The sequence below is a fragment of the Cervus canadensis genome, chromosome 32, assembly GCF_019320065.1.
Source record: "Cervus canadensis isolate Bull #8, Minnesota chromosome 32, ASM1932006v1, whole genome shotgun sequence".
Taxonomy (NCBI): domain Eukaryota; kingdom Metazoa; phylum Chordata; class Mammalia; order Artiodactyla; family Cervidae; genus Cervus; species Cervus canadensis.
The window spans coordinates 4145900-4165090 of record NC_057417.1 but is presented as its reverse complement, the minus strand read 5'-3'; the positions used below and the strand labels follow the sequence as shown (position 1 = coordinate 4165090).

At 50.7% G+C, this 19191-nt stretch overlaps 1 protein-coding gene across 1 annotated transcript in view; it reads right to left on the bottom strand.

Annotated features, from left to right (window-relative positions):
- The window catches only part of LOC122433469, a 161402-nt gene that overhangs the window by 141505 nt on the left and 706 nt on the right, over positions 1-19191 (bottom strand). Inside the window, exons 2-9 of the mRNA XM_043456461.1 lie at positions 15187-15240; positions 13727-13887; positions 11447-11517; positions 9124-9289; positions 8908-9045; positions 7756-7936; positions 5952-6097; positions 1131-1231 (exon numbers count right to left, since the gene is read on the bottom strand). Of these exons, the coding sequence (XP_043312396.1) occupies positions 1131-1231; positions 5952-6097; positions 7756-7936; positions 8908-9045; positions 9124-9289; positions 11447-11517; positions 13727-13887; positions 15187-15240 (1018 nt within the window). The remainder of the gene's footprint in view (positions 1-1130; positions 1232-5951; positions 6098-7755; positions 7937-8907; positions 9046-9123; positions 9290-11446; positions 11518-13726; positions 13888-15186; positions 15241-19191) is intronic.

The following is a 19191-nucleotide window of genomic DNA, read 5'->3' as shown; positions in this document are numbered from 1 at the left end:
AAGCACAGACCACCTGGGTTCAAATCTAAACTCTGCTGTGTGACTTTGGGTAAGTTTCCTAACTGCTCTGTGCCTTTGTTTCCTTCTACAACTGTTACATAGGAATAAACCCAGCTACCTCATGGGGTCATTGTGAGGATTAAATGAGTGAATACAGATAAAAGGCTTGGAAGGTATCTGTGCGTTATTAGCTGTTAAGTTTGGTATTCGTTCAAAAGACATGTGACAATATTGATTCACGGGCTTCCCTGGGGGCTCAGACTGTCTGAAGAATCTGCCTGCAATGCAGGAGACCTGAGTTTGATCCCTGGGTTTGGAAGATCCCCTGGAGAAGAGAATGGCTACCCACTCCAGTATTTTTACCTGGAGAATCCCCATGGACAGAGAAGCCTGGTGGGCTATGACGGGGCTGCAAAGAATCGGACACAACTTAGCAACTGAACAACAATGTTGATATGGTGGGTGGCGGGGGGTTGGGGGGGGCTTTCTTTCTTATTTCTGAGTCAATAAAATTTTTTTTCAGGTCTCAAGATCTGAGAGCCTTTGAAAAGCTCACAGACCTGAAATCTGGATCTCGCAGGCCTAGTAAACGGCTGAACTTGGGAAAGAAGCTACAAGTTTCCCCCCTCGACCCCCTACAGCCCTCTGCCCCTGGAGGTAGGACCTCAGAAGTTCCCCTCCACCCTTGGGGTCTCTCTATACCCCTTGCTGGCCCCACATCAGCAGGGTATGGGGGTGAATCCCAGCCCTGCCCAGCACCCCCCACTCCCAGCAGAAGGTAACCCAAGGCGCATTGGAATGCTAATTCCAGCTCCCTGCCAGAGGGACCCTGTGTGGGGAGGGAACAATGCTTGTCTTTATCCCCGCCAGGCCCTGCAGCCTCCAGTCTCCCCAGACTCCAGTCTCCAGCCCCCGTGGGAACCTCCAAGCTCCCCGCTTAATCATCTTCTTGGCAGATGTCCCCAGACTGAAGGACAAGTCAGGAATGAGATAACATATCACAGGGATGAGCTGAAATGTCACCATCCATCTCTCAATGGTGACCTAGGACAGCAGCAAGATTATCCAGCCCCCCCAGGACCCCCCAGCCAACTCCTGGCCCAGCCCCCAATTCAGGGAGAGGCCCTTACCAGTTGTCTCGGCATTTAAAAGAAAGTCCCCAGAGTTCCATGAGCTCATCCGCAGAGAGGCCTCGGAGCTCAGTCACCAGCGTCAGGAACAGTTCCGTGGCCTGGTAATCAGAGAGGGCAGCGTGAAAGACTCGAACCCCAAAGGTCACCTCATCCATCCCTGTCTCCAGATGGGCTTAGTCACTCAGTCATGTCCGACTCTTTGCAACCCCATGGACTGTAACCCCCCAGGCTCCTCTGACCATGGGACTTTCTGGGCAAGAATACTGGAGTGGTCACCATTTCCTTCTCCAGGGGATCTTCCCGACACAGGGATCGAACCCATGTCTCCTGCACTGCAGGCAGATTCTTTACCAGCTGAGCCATCAACATGGCTGCAAAGAAGGTGGGAACTCCAGTATTTCCCAACAGCTTCACAGACCCAAAGAGATGAGGCTGCTCATATGGGCTTCTTTCCACTGAATCCCAAGCTCCTGGCACACAGGCTGGCCCATTTTTATTCTTTAGTTTAACAAGCATTTATTGGGCACCTACTATGTGCCAGGCATACATAAGGGCCAGGGACATGGGGGAAAGGAGAGATGGTGTCTGTATTTGTGGGCTTTATGCTCTAATAAAAGCCCAGTGACTGAGTGGGAAAGAATCCACCTGCAATGAAGGAGACTTGCATGAGATGGGGTTTCGATCACTGGGTCAGGAAGATCCCCTGGAGAAGGATATAACAACCCACTCCTGTATTCCTGCCTGGGAAATCCTATGGACAGAGGTGCCTGACAGTCTACAGTCAATGGGGTCGCCAAAGAGTCAGACACAACTGAGCGACTAAACAACATGTTACAATGATCGTAATTATTATAATGAGTCCTACCATATTTCACAGTTTCTGATATTTCCAACTAAAAAACTATGTGAATGTTTTTCAGAATTATGAACAGTGATGGCTAATCGGCAGGGATTTGCAGCTTTTGCTCCTTGTCTACAGGTCTGACCAGCCCAGTCACCAAGTCTCCAAACACTCGAGGAAATAAAGGACTCTATTCAGAGCCCACACCTCTAGGAGTTTCAGGAGATAGTGGGTTTGGGATGCTGGCCCCACATCCTGCCTTCCCTCCCCAGTGCCCCCTCAGTCTCAGATTTGCTGCCTCAGCCCAAACCCAAAGCCGCAGCAAGAGTGATGAGGTTCCTGGCTTCCTGCTGGGCTTGGTCAAGGCCAAGAGTGAGCCCTCACCCCACCCGGCCGGGGCTCCACGGCTTGAGACACTCAGGCCTCCTCTGCTCTGAGCAGCTGAGACTGAGTTCTGTGCACACAGCTTGACTTCAGCCGGATGCAAACGGGACACAGGCCTCAAGGGCCAGCCCTCCCACCAGAGTGTCTGCCCCCAGGGTGGGCAGCATCCCGACTATGTGACTTCTGCTGGCGGAACTGGTGTGTGTGTGTTTGTGTGTGTGTGTTGTGAGTGTGTGTTTTCACTTCAGTCGTGTCCAACTCTTTGCAACTCCATGGACTGTAGCCCGCCAGGCTTCTCTGTCCACGGGATTCTCCAGGCAAGAATGCTGGGGGGAGGGGGTTGCCATGCCCTCCTCAACAACATCGATGAACAATAGTAATAACAACAACAATGGTGGCTTTGTGTGGAGCCTCGACTGTGGGCCAGGAGCTGTTCTAGGCACTTTATAGGCACCACTTCATTTGACCTTGACCCTATGGGGGTCCATGACTCTCCTCACTTAACAGAGCACTTAAGTCAGGTGACTGCGGCCACAGGGCTTCTAAGTGGCAGAGCAGAGACTTGGACCCACACTCTTAACCAGCATCCTACACTCAAGGCCCTGGAGGGGGGAGATAAAAAGCCCCGATTGCCAGTTTCCCTGGTATCAGTACTCCCACTGTGGCCCATTACCAGCAGCCCAGGCGCCATCAATGACCGCGGACGTGGGAGTCACTGCACAGAAGCAGGCCATTGTCCCCGTTTCTATCCTACAGTGGGTGCCAAGAACCACCAGTGCAAAGATGAAAGTGTAGTAAAATAACTAGTGGGCGATGATATTGATCATTGATAATGATATTGATCATTACCTTCGTTTTGAATATGATTCATTTTCACTGTAAATGGGTATAACAGTCTTTTGTTTAATTGGAGTATCGTTGCTTCCCTGGTGGTTCAGAGGGTAAAGAATCCACCTGCAATGCAGGAGACCTGGGTTCAATGCCTGGGTTGGGAAGATCCCCCTGGAGGAGGGCATGGCAGCCCCCTCCAGGATTCTTGCCTGGAGAATCCCCATGGACACAGGAGCCCGGCAGGCTACAGTTCACGGGGTCGCAAAGAGTCAGACACGGCTGGGAGGCCGAGCACACACAGTTGCCTTACACCGCTGTGTCAGTTTTTCAGTTTCTACTGCAGAGGGAATCAGCCTTTCATACACACGTATCCCCTCGTTTTTAGATTTCCTTCCCATTGTGGCTAACAGGAGGCGCTAGTGGTAAAGAACCTGCCTACCAATACAGAAGACCTAAGAGATGCGGGTTTGGTCCCTGGGTGGGGAGGATGCCCTGGAGAAGGGCATGGCAACCCACTCTAGTATTCTTGCCTGGAGAATCCTATGGACAGAGGAGCCTGGCGGGCTATAGTCCGTGGGGTCGAAAAGAGACACAACTGAAGCGAGTTAGCTCTAGCACCCGTCTAGGTCACCACAGAGCACCGGTAAAGTTCCCTGTGCTACACAGTAAGTTCTCTTTAGAGCATAACTGAACCTTTCGTAATGTCTGCTTACCAACCAACCTGCAGGATTTCCAGAGGCTAACCATCAGCTCTGGCAAGTCAGCACAAGCCAGCCTGGCACACCACCACCCACACTTGGCTGCACACACAGTTGGCGTGCAGTGGGTGTCTGTGATGTGGGTGCTCTGAGTACCCCAGATGGTGGTCAAGAGCTGTGCCCTCCCTCAGGCGTCCTCCCTGGCAGCCCAGGGGCGTGGGGGGCACTGACCTGCCCAGCTTCTCTCCCCATCTTCTTCTCCTTCACTCCACTAGGCTCTTGGCCACCCCAGGCTGCTGCCCCCCACATCGAAACCCCAGGGCCTCTCTGCAGAGGGTCAGGCTGGGGAATTTGCTCTCTATTGAGTCCCAAGTCCTGGTTTTGTCTCCAAACTGAAAAACCCATCTTGTCTCCTGCCCACCAACAATGGGGTGGGGCGAAGGCATTCCCAGCCCAAGCCCACGCGGCCATCCCCCTGGTAACCGGTGGGCCCTCTCCTGGGGAGAGGGATGCGAAGCACCGCTTGATGTGCACTGAGGCATCCCCAAAAAGCTATTCTCAGGAACAAAGTCCTCGGCAATTCACCCCAGCCCAGGGGACCTCCCTGGTGGGAACAATTTGCTTCCTTGTTAGCGCTATAAAGACAGGACAGCCGCCCCGCGCCCTCTGGGGCCAGCACCGCCAGTCTGCAGGACGGGAGACAGGCTCGCGACATGCCTGGCCCTGAGCTGCCTCTGCTGGGGAAATGCCCCGCCAGGGGGGCGGAGGGTGGTGCTCTGGAGGCCAGATGGAAGGAGGCAGGTTGGAACACAGGAGGCAGAGCAGTGGTTCTCAATGGGGGTGAGCGTACTCCCCCGGGGACTTAGGGTTCCCTAAGTGGAGACACTGGTTATCATGACAGGGATGGAGGTGATGCTGACACTGGTGGGTAGAGGTCAGGGAGGTGGCTAAACATCCGACAGTGCATAGGGCACCCCAAGGGGTCAGGAGCGCCAGGGTGAGAATCCCTGCCGTGGGGGCCAGGGTGCCTGGGCGAACAGCCGGCTCCGTCACCCACTGGCCGGAGGCTTGCAGCACCACGTCGCGGGGCTGAGGGCCCTCTCCTTTGGGCTACTGACTTCTCTCTGACCACCACAAAGCCCCCCAGGTCAGGGATTCCAGAGAGCAATGAGCTGGGGCCTTGGCTCCCGGTCCCCAAAACAGTGAAGAACCAGCTGCAAGTATGTCTCTGCTATGTACACGCAAAATGTACAATGTGTGTGTACATCTGTGAGTCTTCAATATATACATATATATGGTCTATATTTACTGACTACATGTTCAATGTATTTTACACAAATTCAAAATATTCCATTTTCTTTGGCTGCCACGCAGCTTGTGGAATCTTAGTTCCCCAATCAGGGATCAAATTCAGGACCTCAGCAGTGAAAGTGCAGAGTCTTAACTGCTAGACTGCCAGGGAAGTCTCAACATATTCTTGGGTGTGTGTATTTGTTGTTGTTTAGTCACTAAGTCATGTCGGATTCTTTTGTGACCCCATGGATTATATAGCCCACCAGGCTCTTCTCTCCGTGGGATTATCCTGGCAAGAATGCTGGAGTGGATTGCCATTTTTACCTCCAGATTGTGTGTGTGTGGGGGCGGTGTGGGGGGGTATGGGGGGTGTGCAGGGGGGTGGGGGGGTATGCGGGGGGTTGCCATTTCTTCCTCCAGATTGTGTGTGTGTGTGTGTGTGTCCTGAGAGATCTCTAGGACAGGCCAGGTCCAGAAGGTTAGTCTGGGGGCCCAAAAGGACCATGTGCCCACAGACAGACCGATGAGAAGGAGGCCCCCTCCAGGCTCCTGTCCAATCAGCACTAGGTCAAGGTTTGCACACACCTGCTAGATTTCTTCCTTTTGCTTTCATAACCAAGCAGAGTTGCGCACTGCATAACCTGCCCAACAGTACACAGCATCTCTAATATTGAATATTCTACCAAGTAGACCTTAAAGGATCTGGTAGGAAGAGGAGGGTGTCCCAGGGCCCCAGGCCGACCCTGGCCTGGGACTGGAGAAGCCACTTACCTCAAAGCTCGTGGCCTGAGCCAGGCACAGCTTCCTCACTGATGCAGCCCCTGTGGCCACCGTAGCTTGGGACGGGGTCTCCTCCCATTCATAAAGCAAGCTGCTCGGGGTTAAGTCTCCACCGTCTGAATCTGAGGTGGGAGGTTCTTAGCAGGGATGACCGCATGGGGAGAAATGTCAGAGTGAGTGGGAAGGACCCCTGGGAGCCACTCCCACACCCTGCCAAGGCTTCCTTCAGTATGTTTCTGGCAACAGGTGAGGGGATCACACACAAGAAAATCATGCCAGCGTTACTGCTGACGGCAAAAGACGGGAGACAGTCCATGTGCCCATCAGTAAGGGACGGGCCCGATAAGGTGACGCCAAAACCCTCTGGGAATTGCCAGGGGAAACATGGAAACCTCCATGGAATGGAAGATTATTCAGCAAGAAAAAGAAATGAAACTGTGACACATGCTATAACACGGATGAACCTTGGGAAGATAGGTTCATCCCACAGGATAAACCTATGGGAAGCAAAAGAAGCCAGTTATAAAAGGTCACCTACTATCTCATTCTATTTATACAAACTGTCCAGAATGGAAAAATATAGAAGTAGAAAGTAGATTAGTGGTAGCCAGGAATTGGGGGAACAGGAGGTGATGGCCAATGGGTGCAAAGTTTCTTCTGGGGTGATGAAAATGTCATAAAGTTGATTCTGATGATGAATGGACAACTGTGACTCTCTTAGAAGCCACTGAATTATTCACTTTAAATGCATGAACTAGACAGTATGTGAAGTACATCTCAATTACACCTGTTTAAAAAAAAAAGATTAAAAGCTCATTCAACTCAATGGGCAACCACCAGGCAGGTCCTGAAACTAGATGCCCCAGTCATGGCCAGTGTCTGTGTTTGAGGGAGGCCTTGGGGGGCAGGTCAGCCTAGGATCTCAGCCTATGCTCCATGGAACCAAACAGAATGCTGGGAAAACCCAGGGCTTCAGTCCCCATCTGCTGGGTTCTCCCTGGGGTGGTACAGGCAGCGAGTCTGTTCTCTGAGGCAAACCTGATTGTCCACCAGGGCTGTGGAAAAGACCCCATGGATCCAAGTCCCAGCTCTGCCTCTCATTAGCTCTGCGACTTCAGTCATTTTTACCTCTTGGACACAGCTTCCTTCAGTGAAAAAAATATAACTAAAAACAACAGTAACTTCCTAATGGGGTCATGATGAGAATTAAATTAAATAATCCACATAAAGCACTCAGCACAGATACTGGCCCACAGTAAATCCTTCTGAACTGTCAGCAGTAAGAATTAACCATCCTTACTTCTTATTCAGGGAGACAGCCATTTTTTTCACCATGGAAAAAAATATTTATCTCTTTCCCTCAGATGCATGCCTCGCTTTGTTTCTTTCTGGACAAAAATCCTAAAAGGGAACCATGCTCCAGGGGATGCTCTATGTTGGCAGGAACTTTCCAGAAAATCAGGAAACCTGAGTCAGCTCGCCCCCAAAATGGTCAGGTCCAAGGGTCATCAGGTAAGTTGGATTCTCCCACAAAAGCTGGGAACCAGAAGATGCCATCTCCACTGAGAGCAACCCAGAGAGGAGGCCAAGACCAAGCCTGAGAGCCATGTGAGCCGACAGAAACTTCTAGAAAAAGAGGCCGACCCTGACAATGGCCACTGTCAGAAGGTGTTCAAGGGTGTCCAGACAGGGATACAGCAGTGGAGCCTCTGCTTGCTGGAACCCCTCTGGTCAGAGGACACTGGGAGGCTCAACTAAAGGTCCGGGGCCACCCCCCCACCCCCACCCCCATCACCTGTGACAGCCGGGTCCTGGGGTACCTCCCGCAGCAGGGAGAGTGAGGAAAGGGTCCACATCAGCGCAGCATTTGCTTCCCTGGAGAGGGGCCCCGCGGTGTCCAGCTGCGTGCAGGAGGCCTCCCGCAGCACGCCAGCCTGCAGACTCTGGATGCAGGTCAGGCGGGAGGCCAGGCCGGGCTGCTGGACCATGTGGGGAAGAGGCAGAGGCTCAGGCCAAGCCTTGGGAGTGAGGGAACCCCCAGAACCCCCAAATCAGTAGCAAGAGCCAAGGCTGGGGGGAGCCCACTGGGGACTACCATGGAGCTTTAGGGGCTACACTGGAGCGTCAGGATCCCCCTCCCCATAGATAGAGGTGGGAGACCAAGGGAGGCAAGAAAGAGCAGTCAGCGGTCACCCCAAGGGGAGGAAGGATAAAGCCTCAATTGGAAAATGAAGATGGCCAGCGCCTGCAGTCCTGCATATGCTTCTAGATGCTGAGACTCTGTATTAGCCGTGTTAACAGTGATCACCTCCTATCCTTATATAGACACCTACTGTTTACATTGTGGTGTTGGAGAAGACTCTTGAGAGTCCCTTGGACTACAGGGAGATCCAACCAGTCCATCCTAAAGGAAATCAGTCCTGACTGTTCACTGGAAGGACTGATGCTGAAGCTGAAACTCCAATACTGTGGCCACCTGATGCGAAGGGCTGACTCATTTGAAAAGACCCTGATGCTGGAAAAGATTGAGGGCAGGAGGAGAGGAGGACGACAGAGGATGAGATGGTTGGATGGCATCACCGACTCAATGGACCTGAGTTTGAGCAAGCTCTGGGAGTTGGTGAAGGACAGGGAGGCCTGGTGTGCTGCAGTCCATGGGGTCGCAAACAGTTGGACATGACTGAGCAACTGAACTGAACTGTTTACACAACACTTTCATCTGCAGGGAACCTTGGAAGAGAGAGAAGGAAAAGGGAAGAGGAGGGAAGGGGAAGTGGGGGAAGAGTTAGGGGGTGGGGGGAGAGGAAGATGCGAGATGAGGAAGTTGGGGAGGGGAAGGACAGAGCCTGGGAGGGAGGAGAAGGGAACAGGGAGTGGGCCAAGAAGGGGGGACCGGCCAGAAGGCAGGACAGGAGAGGGGACCGGGTAGGGGCAGCCCCGCTCTCACCTCCTCGGCGGCGGGCAGGGCCTGCGAGCGCAGGGAGGTGCGCGCCCTGCGCAGGGAGCACCGCGTCAGCTCCTTGGTCTTGTGCAGCCTGGTTCCGAATTGCTGGTACGTGGTGGGACACCTGCCCAGTATGTCCACCTGGGAGAGCGGGACCCAGTCAGAGCCCGGCTCCGCATCACTCCATCACCCACCCCCCTCTCGAGACTCGGAACTCACCTCCTCCACAGTCTGGGGGTCGCGGGCACCCGGATGACCCTGCAAGAGGCTCAGCACCGCCCGCTTCACGTTCAGCGCCCAGCGCGGCTCCGCGGGGCGGGGGCACAGGCGGACTACGCGCCCCGCTTGCAGGACGAAGCGCAGCGGCTCGCGGCCCAGGACAGCGCTGTGCGGGGGTGGGCGTCAGGGCGGGCCATCTAAGGCCCCAGGCCACCTCTTCTCTGCTACCGCAACCTTGCCCCTCCAGGGTGGGCCCCTCCCATAGGTCAGTCCCGTAGGAAGCACCCAGCTACCCCCACGCCCCGCCCAAATGGCCTGGCTTCCTAACGGCTCAGCTCCAGCCAGGTCTCAACCAAACCACACAAGAGACAGCCAAGTCTGTGCTTGAAGCTACTCCCAGCCTTGTTGCTACCTGAATAAAATGGGTGAACCCAGCTTGGGGAAAAAAAAAAAATAGAAAAAGCTGAGCTTCCCAGGGCGTCCTGTATTGCAAAAGTTCTCATTTTCCCAGCCCCCTCACGTTATATAGGAGGGAACCTGAGGCTTGGAGCAGTAAGGTGACTTGTTCAGGGCCACAGCTGGGATTCGAACCCAGGCAGGATGGCTCGGGAGTCACAGGTCTCAGACACCCTGAGCTGGAAGTTGTGGAGCCCTGCACCAAGGTCACAGGATAAAAATCTCTGGAGCTGACCAACCCCCATGGCAAGTGTTGCCATGAGCCTCCAGATCTAACCCTGACCCCCTATTAGGTAAAATACCCATCCTATTACCCACCCTATAGCATCCTAACCAATCACATAATGCCACCCTTCCAGTAGGAATTTTCTCTGTCTTGAGGCTCTAAAAAAGTGGCTGCTCGCCTGCAAAAGGGTTCGGCTCTCCCTTGAGCCAGCCTGCTGTTCTATCAGGGTCTCCCACTCTACTAAACTTTATTCTCCTCTCATTCTGCCTGGTGTCTGGAAATTCTTTTCCAACCTGCACACAGACCATGGCAGAAGTGACTTAGGCTCCAGCCCTGTAGGAACGAGGGAACAAGGCCCAGAGAGGGAGAGCGACTGGAGAGGACTATGCAGCAAGTCTGGGAGGAGCTGGGTCCAGGATTCAGCCCAGTGCTCTTCCCGTCGCCCCTCACCTGACACAGACCAGGAGCCTGTGTCTGGTATGGCCTGGCGAGCGAGAGGATAGGGCAGGTTGGGGGCGAGGGCTAGGGGAGTACTCCCCTTTGTGGGGGGCATTGAAGAGAGAGGTGCCCTGTGATGAAGGGGAAACTGGCAAAGCCCCAAACTCCACTGGCCAGCCAGCAAGCAGAACCTTAGGGGACACAAGTGTCCCTACTGAACATCCCTGGGGAGGTCACTGCCCCTTCTCCAGCTCCATGTGGAGTCTGCCCCCCTCCCTCAACCGTGGCAGCCCCCAGGGTCTCAGGCCTCAAGCTAGAGAAATGCTAATGGCGCCCGCCCCTTCTGGAATAGCTAGGGTCAGTCTGGTCTCTCCAGGAGCTGACAGCCCTGCGCACTGACTTAGCATTTCTGATGAGACTCCCCAGGGACAATAGCCCCTGCTGCCCCCTCGGAGAGGAGCCCCCTAAGCTTTTCACTGGGGATCCATTTGCCCCTGGCAGCTCCCCCATCTCTGTATCCCTGCACAAAGGCTTTATTATTTTTTTTTAACAAATGAATTTGCAATCAAAAAGGAAGAGGAATCTGCGGAGATGGGCTTGTCTTCAGGCTGGCAGCTGGACTGAGCTTTGTGGTCAGGAAGCCACTGTCAGGAGTCCCTGGGAAACACGCCGAGGAAGGATTCCAGGCTTGGCTGGGTCGCCAAGGGGAGCTTGGCTTGGGAAGGGAGAAAGAAGCTATGTGTCTCCAGGAGAAGCCCCCCATCTCAGCAAGGAGGAGGAGGAGAAGGGCAGGCCTCAATGGGTGCCCAGTGTCTTCCAGAATGTTCTTAAGGATGAAGCCCAGAGGGTGCTGGGCAGACATAAAATCTGGACATGCTGGGAGTGACAACCAGGAAAATGCAGGGCAAGAGTTCCTTCCTCCAGATAAGGGAAGGTCATCTGAAGCTGTTTGGAGCCACTCAAGGCTCCCACATCACAACAACCCCCAACGGTCCTCATCAATGGCCTGGGTGTTTACAAGGTCGAAACAAAGATGGAATCCTCTTTGAACCTCAATCCAAAATGGCCTCTCTCTACTGAAAGGGGGTTACCCTAATTGGGTTCTTTCAACACAATCTGGTGCACCCAGTGTCCGGTGACCATCGGAAAAGGGAGCAGGGCTCACATTAGCAGCCCCATGGGGAGCAAGGCCCGGCGTCTTACCTCAAACTCTCTGACTCCTTCAGAACTTCCACCTTGGACCCCAGGATGGATGTCAGCTGGAAGTGCTGGAGCTGAAGCAGGATGTGCTGAGTTGGTGACCTCTCCTGGGATATTCCAGGACCACACCAGCACCCCCTTCCCCACCTAAAGTAGTTCTGGGCCCCCTCGTGATTCATGCTGGTGAGGGAAGGGTAGGCAGGGAGATCTGCCCCTTGAGCAGTACCCATTTTTTTAATGCTAAAAACATAGCAAACAAAATTGCAGCAGTACACAATTTGCCTTGTGCAGACTGACCCTGTAGGCAAAACAAGCCCTCAGTTTTGATGGAGATTAAAGGACTGAAACTCCAGTACTTTGGCCACCTCATGCGAAGAGTTGACTCATTGGAAAAAGCCCTGATGCTGGGAGGGATTGGGGTCAGGAGGAGAAGGGGACAACAGAGGATGAGATGGTTGGATGGCATCACCGACTCGATGGACATGGGTTTGAGTAAACTCCGGGAGTTGGTGATGGACAGGGAGGCCTGGCGTGCTGCGGTTCATGGGGTTGCAGAGAGATGGACACAACTGAGCGACTGAACTGAACTGAAAGGACAGCACAGTGGCAATTCTGACCAAAACCAACATTTTGGATAGTTTAAGAAGTCAGAGGCAGCTCAGAGCCACCTCACAAAAGGCTCCATCCTGTGGTCTACATGAAAACGTAACAAAGCAGTTTTGAGAAACTCTCATCAGCAAGCACTCCAGTCAGTTCAAAAACACCTTACAAATGGGACATAAGGCTTTAGCGGAAACTACACAGCCATTTATGCAGAGTGGGAAGGTTTGTCCAGGAAACACACGAGAGTCATCAGAAAGAGACCAGAGAATAGTCAGGCATTTCCACTTGCAAGAACATGGGAGAGCTTCAGGAAAATCTTGATGAAAAAGAAACCTACAACCACTAGGAGAATCTGTCTCGTAATTCCACTTTGACCTAACCCAGTACCACCACTGTCCAGTAAAGGCAGACCTCGTTTTACAGTGCTCCACTGAATTGTGCTTCCCAGATACTGCTTTTTTTTTTTTTTTTTTTTACAAATTGAATGTTTGTGGCAACCCTGCCTTGAGCAAGTCTATCAGTTTTTCCAAGAGCATTTGCTCATTTCATGTCTGTGTTACATTTTAGTGGCTTTAACAATATTTCAAACTTTTTCATTATATTTGTTAGCATGGTCTATGATCAGTGATCTTTAATGTTACTACTACAACTCACTGAAGGCTCAGATGATAACTAGCTTTTTTCAGCAATATTTTTAAATTATGTACTTTTTATAGACATCATGCCATTGCACACTTAATAAACTACAATTTAGTGTAAACATAACTTAGATATACACTGGGAAACCAAAAAATTAGTATGACTTGCTTTATTTCAATATTTGTTTTATTTCAGTGTCCTGGAATCAAACTTGCAGTATCTCTGTGGTTTGCCTGTACAGAGATGTCCAGGGCAGGCCTGGAGTCCCCAGCTGGGTCTGGGCTGTCCATCTTAGTCTGCTCCTTTGCCTACAAAGCCTTGATTTGGTTTGATTTTGCTCACCCCTGGGGCCTACAATTTCCCAATTGTGACCCTCCATTTATGGTTTTTCCAGTAGTTATGTATGGATGTGAGAGTTGGACCATAAAGAAAGTCAAGCACTGAAAAATTGATGCTTTTGAACTGTGGTGTTGGAGAAGACTCTTGAGAGCTCCTTGGACTGCAAGGAGATCAAGCCAGTCAATCCTAAAGGAAATTAGTCCTGAAAATTCATTGGAAGGACTGATGCTGAAGCTCTAATATTTTGGCCACCATGTGAAGAGCTGAGTCATTAGAAAAGAACCTGATGCTGGGAAAGATTGACGGCAGGAGGAGAAGGGGACGACAGAGGATGAGATGGTTGGATGGCATCCCCAACCCAATGGACATGAGTTTGAGTAAGCTCCAGGAGTTGGTGATGGACGGGGAAGCCTGGCGTGCTGCAGTCCATGGGTCGCAGAGTTGGACACAACTTAGCAACTGAACCCAAGGACATAGCTTGATCCCATCCTGTGGCTATACCTGCTCCAAGGAATACCCTTCACTCCTTTAATCCCCACTCCTCCCCACACTAGATCTACCCTGGCACCCTCTACAACCAAAATGACACCTCATTCCCATATTATTCTAGAGCCCTCACTTGAATCTGATTTCAGGGGCTACGGCTTCCCTGTGGCCCTCCCCCATGTCAGTGTGACCCCCTGATTCCTCAGCAGTACTCACCTGTAAGGCCATCTGACAAGGGCCAAGCACATCGAGGGTGACCAAGCCTTGCAGACCAAGGCCACTCCCCTCCACCTGGGCCCCCTGCAGGCTGGTGCTGGTGTTAGTGGAAAAGTGATAGATGTATCTGGTGCCCACAGGAAGGTGAGGATCAGCTGACCCTGGAGGGCAGAGAGAAGGCACACGGTGTCTCTTTGACGACCTGACACCTTCTGAGACTCAGCTCCACCTGGACTACTTAGGCATCCTAACTGTCACCTTCCCTTCTCCTCTGGCCTGTGAGCTGCCTGCTCCCAGCTCAGGGGAAGTGAGTGGAGAAGAAAATGAAGATATTAACAAGGAGTGCTTAATCAACGTTACCTACTGTTTCACATGCTAGGCCTTCTTCTAAGACCTTTATACACTCCAAGTTTCTCAGCTTCCGTGGTGTCAATATTTTGATACCCTGTAATGGTGTTGTGGGGGCTGTTCTGTGCATTATAGGATGCTCAAAAGCATCTCCAGATGCCAGGGGCACACCCAAGTTGGGACAAGCAAAAATGTCCCCAGACTTTGCAAAATGTCCTTGGTAGATACAGTCATCCTGGTTGAGAACCACTGATCTATTTTACATTAGCTTTTGGAAGCCTCAAAACAACTTTGAAGTGGGCACTCTTATTTTCTCCACCATACAGAGTTGGAAACCAAGGCTCAGAGAGGCTAACTAACTTACCCAAGGTTGCACAGCTGGGATCCAAACCTTGGCTGTCTGATGATTCCTCACCTACTGCCTTGGTGGATATCAGCAGGGACCGGGGGTGGGTTGGGGAGAGTTCCCTGACCTTTACAGAACACAAAGCTGCAGAACTGGCTAGTCTGGAGGTATTGGAGATAGTGGGGAGGTGGGGGAGGTACTCTGGGGTAGATTGGATCTAGAGAGCAGAGAGTCTGTGATTCCCGAACCTTCTATTTAAACCACAGACCAATTGCAAAACACCATTAAAGTATTAATTATGACAGCTCATCCTTCTCCTGGGCTTTGAAATTGAATGAACAAATTCTTGTTCATTTCCTTGTGCTCAAGATATAACCACATCTCACATTCCGAAAATGCTTCCTTCTAAGCCATTTGCCCCCAGTTTCTCTCTTGCCACCCCGAGATGCAAATAGAATCACTTGGCTGAAGATTTTACTCCACCTGGGGACCACAGGGTATAAGGGAAAGCCCCAGGGCTTTAGGGCTGGGATGGGTTAAGACCATTTTAAGCTGAGTGTGATTGGCTTCTATAAGTGCTGACAACCAGGTGGCCTTTGCAGAACCGGTCTTGCTCTTCCCCACTAGTCTCCCTGGGAATGTGGCTGAGGCCCTCAGGGGTTGTCCCTAATTAGACCTGGCAGTGATCAGCTTCCCCTCCCCAAACCCCTGCCCTGCCCTGTTTTGAGTTCACCAGAAGTGTGATAAGGTCTCCGGAGAGACTCACCTGTGCAGGAAGTCATGCAGGAGGCCGCCTGCCCCACCAACGAGTCTGGCATTTCTGAAATCACAAATCAGATGGAACCAGGGCAAGGCCTGGGAGACGCATGCGACAGCCCTCTCCCATGGGCCGCTGACCTGCTCTGGAAAGAGGACATTAAAGGGGCCAGGGGGACAAAAAGAGATAATTCCCACTCTCCTCTGTCTCACGGAGCTGGGAGTAACCTCCATGCACCCTCCACCCACCCCACTCGTCCCCATCTTGGGTACTAATACCACTGTCCTCCTGTTGCTCAAGCTGGTAACCTGGAAGTTGTTTGTGCTTCTGCCTTTTCCCTTATCATCACCCCAAGTCCCAAGTGTCAGCAAGTGCTGCCAATTCCATCAGGTCTCCATCCGCCCCTCTCTCCGTCAGTTAATCCCTCCTTCCCTCCATCCACCTCTCTGTGGACCCCTCCCTGCCTCCAGCCATCTGTCTCTCCCTCCATCCACATCCATCCCTCCTTTCATTCATCTATCCGTCTGTCTCTCTCTCTGTCCATCTTTCTATCCATCTATCCGTCCCTCCCTCCCTTACTCCATCCTTCTCTCTCTCCATTCATATGTCTCCACTCCCACAGCCATCACTCCAGGCAAAGCCTCATCTTCTCTCACCTAGGCAACCTCAGTAGCCTTCCATCTGTTCCCTGTGTCCACAGTTCATTCCCAACACTTACAGTCATGTTTTAAAACCCTTAATCTAATCGCATCACTCCCTGTTTAAGAGCTCCTAAGTCTCCCCCACAACCACCCCAACCCACACGCGTTCATAATAAAATCCTTCCCAAGCTAGCCGGCCTCTGTCTGCCCCTTTGGCCATATCTCACCCCACTCAACCTCCAGCCATGCTGGGCCTCCTCCAGCTCAAGGCCTTTACACAGACTCTTCCCTCTGGTCTCAACACTCCTCCTCCAGTTCTCACATCCTACGCTTCTTCAGACCCCAGCGTGAGCATGTCTCCCTGTCCAGAGTAAATCCCCCCTTGTCAGCCCCTATCTTAACATCCTATTCTCTTCACAATGCTTATAAAAATGTTAATGATTTCACTATCTCCATCATCTTCATCAAAATTGTATCCCCCAGTGCCTGGTTCCCAGTCGATACTGGAATGAATAAATGAATGAATGCAACTAGCACACAGCACTTATCATGCGCCAAGTGCTGTTCCAGACAAGTTATATATTCAGCGCCTTCAATCCTGACAGTTCCCTGTCGTGAGTGCGATTATTACTCCCATTTCACGGAGGCCCAGAGACTAACACGGTTAGTAGAGGAGCCAGGTATTCTGAGTCCACAGCCTTAACCACTACACTGTCCCAAAGCAACAAGTGAGTGAATAAAGGAATGGCTGGACCAACAAAGGCAAGACCAAAAGACTGCGGCAGTGAAGGATGGTATCTGGCTCGGCTCCCTGGTCAATCTCATACCCCATTCACCGACCATCTATGCCGCAGAACAACGAGGGTATGAGCGGAACAGCCAGAGACCTCCTCAGGCTGCCGAGGACACTCTGCAGGGGACCCTCCTCCCTGGAAGGGTCAGCATCTCTCCATCTGCCCGTCCCAACCCTCACCTGAAGACTCTCCATTTCCACCTACTATCATTCCTCATTTATCCTTCCTTCCAGCTACATGCCTGGCATTTCCTGGACATCACCCATTTCCTTTCAGAACAGCCTTAGCCGGGGGGTCCATCTGCAGCCATTTTCATAGAATGACTTTCTATGAAATAAGACATTACCATTCTAAGAAATAAGACCATTACTATTCTCAAAACCACCCCCACTATGCCTCAACTGGTAATCATAACACGTGCCAGCATGTTTTTAATCCCTTAAAAAAATATACTTTCCCAAAATGGGGGGAAAGTGCATTTTATGCCATTCCATTTAAACCTTTGCAATAATAGAAAACAGTAGGGTATTTGGCAGAGTTTTTGCTTCCCCTGAATGCTTTGGCTCAGCCAACAAAATACTCTTTGCATTAAAGTAGAATATCAATGGATAAAACCACATTTCAAAGACATTTAACTCAATCAATTTCCCTGCCAACTTGCCTTCAACTCTTTGATCACTTGAACCCTGGGCTCCAAATTAAACATGTTCGTGCATAATCATTAAACTCCCAGTTGTCCACAGATCCAGCATTCAGCTTCTTTGTTCCACTGATAACCTCTGCATCGGCTTTTTCTGCCCAGCTACGACAGAAGCAGTGATGCCTGCAAGCCTGGGTCTACCATGAGCTCCCAGGAATAAGGGGTGTTCAGAGAGCATTCTGCTTGAACCAAGTCTGTTTCCCTTCCATTTTTCAAGCACTTAAAAAGACATATCTAAGGCTTTAAAAAAAAGTTTCTGAAGAACAAAGACCATTCAATTATCCTACTAAATGTTATCAACCAAGAAGGGGGAAACGTTGAAAACTGGGGAGTGATAAATCTTTCCATCGCTTCTAGGGAGAGATTGGACATAGACTGAAAGTGATGTCACCGAAACAGCTCAGGAATGAAATCGAGCCTCACTTCAGCTTTCTCAGAGGTCAAGTCTGATTCCCATTCATCTATTTACCCAGCCAGCACAGACTAAGCACCCACTGTGTGAGTGGCAAATAGGTGAAAATTCACCGAGTAAAACAGTTGTGACGGGCCCTGTACTGTCTGGGAAGTATCCGCCAGCCACATGCAGCTAGTGAACATCTGAAATGTAGCTGGTGCTATGAAGAAGCCTTTCATTCTATGTAATTTTTTTTTCTATGTAATTTTAACAAAATTTAAAACCTACGCTCAAGTCAGTTATTGGAAAACTTTTTAATCAATTTTTTAGTTTTAATTGGAGGATAACTGCTTTCCAGCGTTGTGTTGGCTTCTGCTGCACTCCAGTATGAATCAGCCACATGCCCCCTCTCCCTTAAACTGCCCTCCCACTCCCCGTGGAAAACTTTAAAAGGTGTTTGAAATGACTTAGTATGTGGAAGAATTGGGGGTGGGGATTTGAGCTAATTTTTATCAAATGATGGAATCGTCATTCTCCACAAAACACATTATATAAAACAAAGTGATGTAGTACTATGATACAAGCTTAGTGTTTTCAAGAATTCCTTGCATGTTTAGCCCCACTCTTATCTTATCACATTCTACAGAATATACCATAAATAGTCTTGCCTCATGTCCAAATTTACCTTGTTTGATATAATCTGAGGATCCATGCCTTGACTTTAACTCCTACTTCTGTCTTACCCAGAATGGTTGATATAACTATTACATATCTCCCATCTTTACTGTCTCAAATAAGTACTCCTCCACTCAATACTAAAACCTCATCACACCACACTCCCAAAGTCAAAAGCATAATGACCTCATTCATCTCTTTCAACACAAAATTTTAAGAAATCTAAAAAGAGATCAAGCATTTACAATGAACATTTAGCATTCAAATGTTCTAAGTATAAAGGACACACTGGATTTCTAAACACAGAAAATATAACTCATTAATAATTTCTATATTGATTACATTTTCTAATAATATTTTAGATATATTGGGTCAAGTACAATAACTTAGGCCACCTGATGCAAAGAGCCGATTCAATGGAAAAGACCCTGATGCTGGGGATGATTGAAGGCAAAAGGAGAAGGGGGCGGCAGAGGATGACATGGTTAAATAGCATCACTGACTCAATGGACATGAATTTGAGCAAATTCTGGGAGACGTGAAGGACAGGGAAGCCTGGCGTGCTGCAGTCCATGGGGTCGAAAAGAGTCAGACACGACTTAGCGACTGAACAACAATTACAATATGTTATTACATTAATTTCAGGACTGCTCTGGTGATCCTAGTGGTTAGGAATCCACCTGCCAATGCAAGGGACACAGGCTGGATCCCTGGTCCATGAAGATTCCACATGTTGTGGGACAACTAAACCCACACACCTCAACTACTGAGCCAGTGCTCTACAACAAGAGACGCCTCTGCTAGGAGAAT